The following is an 8674-nucleotide window of genomic DNA, read 5'->3' on the forward strand; positions in this document are numbered from 1 at the left end:
TTTCTTTGTTCTATATTGAATACTCCAGGGTTTTCTTCAAAGCACTAACAGAACTTGTCAGTTGGGTTGTCTCTAATATATGCTATAAATGAAAGCTTTAAAATATCCATATGCTTAGAGAAATGCATTATGAATATCTGATAATGCTGCCAAATTTCTTGATAAAAGCAATCTTAAGACCACAGGTTTTAAAGTGTCTTTTTTTGTTCTAATAGTCTATTGAAAAAGTCATTTATTTTATTTCATTCTGAAAGGATTAGGCCAAAAAAAGATATTACTAACAATGCTTTTCTTAATGTAAACTTTTAAAACGATACTTTCATTTAGTAAATATTAAAATATAAAGCAGATAAAAATAAATTTTCCCAGTGGTCTAAATACACTGTCTATTTGACAGTTGAGGTATAGAGTACATTTGGTATATATAGCACTTACCATAAGGAAGGATTGACAAACATTAATTTACTAAAATTAACAATCCAAGGTTAAAAATGATTCAAATTTGATAAATGTTTTTGTAAGAAGCAGGAAAAATTTAGTTATATAATATTTACATACTAAATGCCTGGGATGTGCAGAACTGAAGTGCTTGGTTGTCTACGATACATGGGAAGAACTTGTGCTGTACTCTTCTTGAAGGCATTAATTTGTTTTGAGTTTAAATGCAAACTAGAGGATCAGTCTATGTGAGGCAATATAATTAAAATTGCTCAAGTTCAACTCCCAGAAACATGCATCGGACATCTCAAGTATCTTAGAGCTGGAAAGGTTTCCTTCCTGTATACTGTGGGACTTACTGGCTGGACTTTGTGAAGCCTGTCATTGCTTCCCATCATTAACAACTACAAAACAATGGCTACATACACAGTTCCACTCACACAAAACCAGCAACAACACCTTCAGGAGAAATCATCTTAAACTTCTATTTGAGGTTGCGCATAACCATCATTACCGCCATCTGCAAAGCCTGTTGCAGTGATTATGGGCACAGCCACCATAATTAGTCCACTGCTGCTCCAAACATACTTCATCAGGAACTGCTCAATCATGATGTACCACAAACGTTTCGATAAGATGAGGTTCATCTGATCCGCTAAAGCTCTGTAACTTTTCTGGAGTTGCTTCATTTCTATCTACAGAGGGGAAAACAGATATAAATCCAGCATGAAGTATAAAAATAAGTATTGTGAATATCTGAGAGTTTTCTTTAAGGATAGTTTCGTTTTACTTAGTAGAGTATTATTTATGATTCCAACAATCAATAAATACAGATTACTATCAGAACTAGTCTGTACTATTTAGTTTTGGTCATGCCTGGTTAGACTTTTGCCACTCAGTGAATATACTGTCAACTATAGAAAAAACATATAGAAACATATAGGTGATTTATAATTATGAATTTAAAATGATATTTATGTTATAAAAATTAAAATATATTCCTCAAAGTATGCATAAATGATATTAGAACCTTCTTGATTACAGCAAAAATATCTGAAAATAAACACGATACATATATGCATAATTAGACACCACTTTTGAACTGACTCAGTTTACTGGATTTTTGTCTTTTATGCAAGAAGCCTACAACATACTATAATTTACACCACTGAGATCAAAGACTCAAGAAGAGTGGTAAATTAATATAATAATACAACATGGGACAATACAACATCCGAGGCCAATATTCAAGTGGGTGTAGAAGCTCTATATCTGCTTAGATTTTTCTTCTTCAAGTTGGTATTGTTGTTATAAAAAAGTTTGGGAACTACTGCTGCTTCAAAAATTAAATAATTTTATTTGGTGATTAGAACACCATCTTCAACTTTAGAATACCTTAAGGTTTCATGTGCCAAGTCATTTGTATTAAGATTTTAAATGCACTGCCTTTAAATTTCTGTCATATTTAATATTCTGAAGTTACTTTCGTAGACAGTGATTTTAGGTAATTAGGTTAATTATTTCAGGAACCTGCTTAATGTTGAAAATCTTTTATATTTTAAAAATGACACCTTGAACTCTTTTTCCTCCTCTTCATTTCCTCCCTAACCTCAGCTTTTCCCTCAAAGCCAGACAAAATACTTCACTGCCACTTTTACTTGTGTCACTCTATGGTGCTGAACATGAAGGAAGAGTAAAGGAAATGCCATTTCGTGAGACTTCTGCACTTCTCAGGACTGAAGACCCTCTGTGACTGACTAAACAGGCAACATTGTCAAAACTGTCTTCCATATGAAAACACCTTCTTTTCCTCCTTTTGGAAAACAAGGGAATAAAAACAAATACTATACCGGATTTTCCATCTCAATGGATATTAGTTCCCAAATATGTATTTTCTTCTAATGTTCTAGAACCGCTTACTAAGCTAAGGTTTACATTTTAAGAAACGGCTTTGGAAATAATTCTGAGATAACTGGGTAACTGAGGCAAAGGAGACTGTGTTTTTAGGGTGATGAAAATGCTATTCCTATGAAACTTTAAAAAAAGTTTGTGTTCTATGATTCTTTAACAGTTTGTGGTCTAAAAGGGTAATGGAGCATGTATTTTAAACACAGGCTTAGGAGTCTACAATGCTCACGAAGGGAGCCCATCGACAGTCCAACAGATGGCATCTTAGCACTGCAGTGGCAGCTCCAACAGTCTCACATTTCACCCATCGCCTTAATTTTGATCTTACCTTATGTCCTCTGTAAAAGGCGATTTCTTCCACATTGGCTATAATCCTGGAGTGCACATACCGCAAATAGCCTCTCCTATGCGCCTCTTCGGCCACCAGTTTACCGAATTTGGGAGAGCAGCCTTTCAACACCTTGGCGGTAGCGTACACCACCAGCCCTGCCAGCAGGGTGGGCCCGATGGGGCTGGCTCCTCTGGACGTGGCAGTCTGGATGAGGGTGTAGGAGGTCAGGATCACATCTAAAATAGGCTTGGTCAGGTTGGAGTACAGGTGAGCCACAGACTGGGAGAACATCATAATATCCTCGGTAAGGGACTGGTCTGGGTTTGCCAGCCTCCCGTCCATATTGATCACTTTGTAGTAAGTCTGGTTGGTGAAGTAGGTTTCATAAGCGTGGTCGACCAGGCGAGTCCTGAAGGCCAAAGCCAGTTTGCCTTCCAGGTACCTGATCGCACTGTTGACAAAAGTGGCAGGGATGGCGATCATGAGCCACTTGACTAACTTGATGATGAAAGACCAAGGCTTCTTTTCTACAATGCTTTTCACAATTTTCCCATCCAGACCGGCCACATAGATAGACAGAAAGGTTCTTGAGATGAGAGCTACGGAGTGCAGGCACAGCCACCCCGTTTCAGTGGTCACAAGTTTCGGGAAGAGAATTTTCCGAAGTTGCCGGAGCTGTTGGAAAAATGCCGCATTCACTGCGGGCGAGGGCTTTCGGCGAGGGGTCTCGGCGCAGTGCAGCGCGCCTCGGCTCTCCGCAGCCGGGGAGGCGCCCTCTCGCCTCGGGCCAGCCCGCCGGAACCGCCTGCCGACGGCCGGGTAGAGGGTCCTGAGGGCGTACGCGGCGGCCGCCAGGCACGCAGCCCTCCTGGCGGCGCTCGACCGGGTCCACGTCCCACGGCCCGCGGCGGCAGCCAGCAGGTGTGTCATCGCGCGTCGCCCACCCCGGCTTCCCGAGGCGCTGGTTTCAGGGGCGCACGCCCCGCGCCCCGGCAGGGCTCGGCAGGTCCCGGCAGGTCCCGGCAGGTCCCGGCAGGTCCCGCGGGCCCTCGCCGCAGCGCGCCCCGCCGGTGCTGGCCCGCTCCGTGACGGCTGCGGCAGGCTCGGGCTCGGCCGCGGGCGATGCTCCCGGGAGGCCGCGCCGCGCGGCCCAGGCCCCTCCCCGCCCGGCCCTCATTGGCCGGGGCCGGGGACCTGCGGGCCGCCTCGCCGCCGCTCGACCCTGCAAAACCACCGGAGAGGAAGCCGGGCGAGACCCTCAAACACGAGTTCGGAGCGCTAAAGGTCTATTTCCGGAGAGGTCGAACGAGGGCAGCGGCCCCGCTACCGAGCATGCTCGGCGTCGCCGAGCCCCCGCAGAAGTTTCGGCACAGGCATCGCCTCTCTCAGCAGACAGCTCGCGCGGAAGAGCCGGCGGAGAGCGAGATCTCCAGGAGCTGCAGGGAGGAGGGAGGGGGCACGAGATGGGCGTAAATAAGACAGGGTGGGGAATGAATCGGAAAGGGGTCAGGGAAGGGGCGCTGGGCAGGAAGGACACTGGGGAAGCGGTGGCAGATACTTGGAGCTGTCCTTCCGTCCTGTACTATTTATAGTATATATATACTATTGCCTGTGACTTCACATAAAGTCCAGGAACTTATCACACATGTTAACTGAGGATACTCCTTGTAAGCAAATAGGAGAGGGGTCTTCTGTACTATAGGAAATAATTCTTTGCTATACCCCCACCCCTCCTCCCTTTTCCCCATCCTATCTCTAGGTTTAGACGCACTTATAATAAGAGAAATTTCCAGCCCCATAACTGTTATTTTTAGCAACGGAGAGCTAATGCACTCCTATTTATACACAAGGTGACTATTAAGTAAATGAGAGCAGTGTTTCACTTCTCCCATCCCCTTGTGTCCTTTAGGTAGGTTTCACATTGAGTATGTTGATCCATAAACAAAATTTAACCATTTGGGAAGCCAGCTGGAATTAGATAGTAGAGATAGCTTCTCCAGGACCTTACTTCATTTTTAAGAGTACCTTGTCTTTTTCAAGGTTTCTTTGTTTTTGTTTTGGCTTATAGATCACCTCCTGGCTACTTCCTAGTTACATTTTGGCTATTTGATAAAAATCAAGAGCCTTACAAAAATCCTTTACATCCCTAATTCAGGACTTATACTGCTCAACAGTCAAGCAAAATTCTGAGTATTTTTAGATGTGTGAAGGGTATTTCTTAGGCAAGTCTGAGTACATACTGGAAAATGTGAAAACCATTTTTGCTCACCCCACCTCACTCCCCACAATAAACATACATATTTCTAATTAACTGGACGTCTGGAAAGTTATGAATTAAAGCTAGAATAGAGGTTGGCAAATTACAACCCATGAGCCAAATCTGGCCCATTACCTAGTTTTGTATGGCCCATGACTAAGAATGATTTTTACATTTTAAAACAACTGACTGACCATACATCAAAAAAGAATATTTAATGATTGTGAAAATTATTTGAAATTCTTATTTTAGTGTCCATAAATAGTTTTAACTGAAACACAGCCATATCCATTCACTTACCTATTGTCTAAGGCTGCTTTCAAGCCACAGCAGCAGAGTTGAGTGGTTCTAACAGAGCTTCAAATACTTACTATCTGGTCCTTTACAGAAAAAGTTTGCCAGCCTCTGTGCTAGAATATAAAATGTGTCTCAGTGTTGAATGATCTTCATTATTCAGAGTTTACCATGAATAAAGAACTATTCCCATTTCTATAAGTCATAATAGTCTTCAATTTTCAAAACTCCTCCTTCTCCATGTACTTATATTAATTCCACAGATCATCACATCTCTTTGCCTGTTTGCATCCAATTCAGCAGATTTACTAACAGGTGAGTGCCAAATTTATGGAAGTCTCTTTGATAGCTGGCACCATTAGCAGCAAATCTGGCATCTGTGTATAGAGATAGTAATGTCATAGAAATGCTTTATTCCTAAACTCATGCTTTTGGTGTGTGCAAAAAAGGGTTTCCTTATATTTACAAATTTGATAATCTGTCAGATCTCCTGACTCCTAAACACAGAAAGGTTAACTGTGATAGGACAGGTGGAGAGCCAGGCTATACCTTACTGGAGATGATGGGAGGACTTTCAGGTGGGTAGAATGTGGTACATAGAGGGATGCATGAATCAGACACCAGCTGGCAGTCAAAACAAGAAGCTTACATCACTGCATGCAACTAGAGGCAGCCAAATCAAGGGAGGAGCTAGGCGATGAGAGGTCCAGAAGCAAAGAACCTTAGAGATCCAAATAAGTACTTTGCTTGTTGGTACGTGAGTTTACCAACTGACAGTGGAGCTAAGGTATAGGACCAAGCTTTTAATGTCTGGGGCAAGGGACTTCTGATAATGAGGAACTGGGTATTAATGGGGAATTGAGTATGAGGAAAATGGTCAAGATAGAAGTTTTGTTACCAGAATTGTGGTACAAGGAAGGTTTTAGGCCAGTTACTAGAACTGAGGAACTGAGGAAAAGATCAAGGTGAGATTTGATTTGATATAGAGCCACCTAAGTACTAACCTAACCATAACCATTTAAATTTCACCCCCACCCGCACCACGTCCCCTGCTCCCAAGCAAGGTTTTTACCAGCATCTGAAAGTAGGCTCGAGGCTTCAGGTAAGGCAGAGGAAGAATTCAAGAGAGAGAAAATCAGATAGGCAGTTAGAGTAAAAAACATATGCTATCTAGTAAGGAATTACTAATGTCAGGTACTTCCTTTTTTTAATGTGTGCATATATATATATATATATATATGCAGTATTCAATTAAAGCAAAAAGAATTTTAACTTAGTTTGCATTCCAAATGAGGAAAGAAAAAAAGATGAAAAAAATCACCTGTTGCATTAGTAAACATAATTCAGCCTATTTTCCACTCAAGGTTCTCAACTTTACATACGTTTATATGGGAAAATATTATTGTTTTTAAAGAAGAGGAAATAGTCTTAGAAAAAAGAACTTGAAAATGAAATAAAATGAAAAATAAGCAATAACACTCAAATCACTTTGCTCTTAAGTGTGATACTCTCATGGACACTACCAATATCCATGGAAGAGTGGGGTTAATTAGATTTTATATATACTGGAAAATATATATATTTACATATATGTTAGAGAACACATACATTTATATGCTTCATAAAATGTAAAGCAGCAAGAAGTATTTTTGTAATGAAGACAACTACCTATATATACACATACATAAAATCAACAAAAAGTACATAATTTTTAGTAATAAAGTTGTCTAAGGTTTAAAATTTTGGATGGATTTCTTTCTCAACCAATGCTAACCAGTATTTTATCTGTGTGCTATTCGTTTCTTACACTCTTTCCTGCCCCATGAGACTACCTTATTGCCCTACTGGCCCTAAAACAGCACAGTATTTGACTTCTATTATTTATCAGTTATGCTAGCTTTATTCATGCAAGGCATAAACACCATTGAAGATGAGAGCTGTTACAAATAATTACTCATTAACTAGTTCACAGGGAAACATCTTTTGCTGTGAAGGAAGAAACCAGTAAATAGCCTGTCTGAACATATTTTTCAAAAACTAATCTTTCCATAGCCCAAATCACCACTCCTCTCTGTGACTGGTAGGAAAGCAAGGGCTCTAATCAGGGAGAAGAGATGGTTCTACACACTTCCTAGCTCGACTCTTCTCAACAAATTGGCCACCCTCTCCTTACATTTCTTCACACACAGAAAGGCCAAAGAATGTTCCTGCCTCCCATCTGCCACACAGATTCTTCATTCAGTCCTTCAGCAAATTCTTTTTCCCTTCTAGATAATTTGTATATGTTTTAAAACTGGAAAGTAGGAAAGGCTGATATACAGGGCCATTTGCTTCTGGTCTTTGCTCCTGCCTTGACTATAGTTTAATTACAGAAAATCCTCCAGCCACTCCACGTAGAAGGGTAATTGCTGTGAACTGCTGAATTAAACTAGTCTAATTCAAACCAATGACAGATATTCTTTGGTGAATTTCTGTCATAAAATTCAGGATTTGGGAAGCAGACTTGGCCCAGTGGTTAGGGCGTCCGTCTACCACATGGGAGGTCCGCGGGTCAAACCCAGGGCCTCCTTGACTCGTGTGGAGCTGGCCCATGCGCAGTGCTGATATGTGCAAGGAGTGCCGTGCCACGCAGGGGTGTCCCCGCATAGGGGAGCCCCATGGGCAAGGAGTGCGCCCCATAAGGAGAGCCGTCCAGTGCAAAAAAAGTGCAGCTGCCCAGGAATGGTGCTGCACACACAGAGAGCTAACACAACAAAATGACGCAACAAAAAGAGACACAGATTCTCGTGCTGCTGGCAACAGCAGAAGTAGACAAAGAAGATGCAGCAAATAGACACAGAGAACAGACAACCGGGGTGGGGGCGGGGAAGGAGAGAGAAATAAAATAAATAAATAAATCTTAAAAAAAAAAAATAAGGATTTATACCGTAAAACAAGATGCCCTGGGACAAAATTCTATTTTAGGTGCAATTTCCCAACACCTTAATAGAAAATGTATATTATTGAATGAGATCTTCCCCAGGTTAAGTTCTGGGGGGAAAAATCCATGGCAATTGAATAATAAAATGTATTTTTTACATTTATTTGGACAAGATTTCTAGTTTCTAACTAAAATATCATAGACTAGATTGTTCGATAAATGTTTTGTGTGGATATACACAGTACAGAAGTGAACTGTAAAACACAGTTTTTGTTTTAAGATTTGTGCGTATGTGCGAGAACTTCAGTCTTTTGGGTCTTTACAATGAAATCAAGTTTTTTTCAAGCTCTCCCAGAAATTCATAAAAAGTAAAAGGTAGTGTATCACTGCAGTGTATGATTTCGTACAAACGACTGCTTACTGAATATTAAAAGTGTAAATGAAAGATATTTAAAGAAGTGTGATACAGAGTAACAAATGAGAATGGAAAGATCATATTTCGGGTTGGTATCTGTAATCTTGTCCT

General features: G+C 41.1%; 1 protein-coding gene across 1 annotated transcript in view; it reads right to left on the reverse strand.

The window, feature by feature from the left end:
• ABCD2 (ATP binding cassette subfamily D member 2) overlaps window positions 1-3801 on the reverse strand; it is a 75227-nt gene extending 71426 nt beyond the window's left edge. The window contains exons 1-2 of the mRNA XM_004471254.4: window positions 2675-3801; window positions 953-1133 (exon numbers count right to left, since the gene is read on the reverse strand). Coding sequence (XP_004471311.2) covers window positions 953-1133; window positions 2675-3607 — 1114 coding nt within the window. The 5' untranslated portion in view covers window positions 3608-3801. The remainder of the gene's footprint in view (window positions 1-952; window positions 1134-2674) is intronic.
• Window positions 3802-8674: the final 4873 nt, after the last annotated feature.

Source organism: Dasypus novemcinctus, chromosome 12 (assembly GCF_030445035.2).
Source record: "Dasypus novemcinctus isolate mDasNov1 chromosome 12, mDasNov1.1.hap2, whole genome shotgun sequence".
NCBI lineage: Eukaryota > Metazoa > Chordata > Mammalia > Cingulata > Dasypodidae > Dasypus > Dasypus novemcinctus.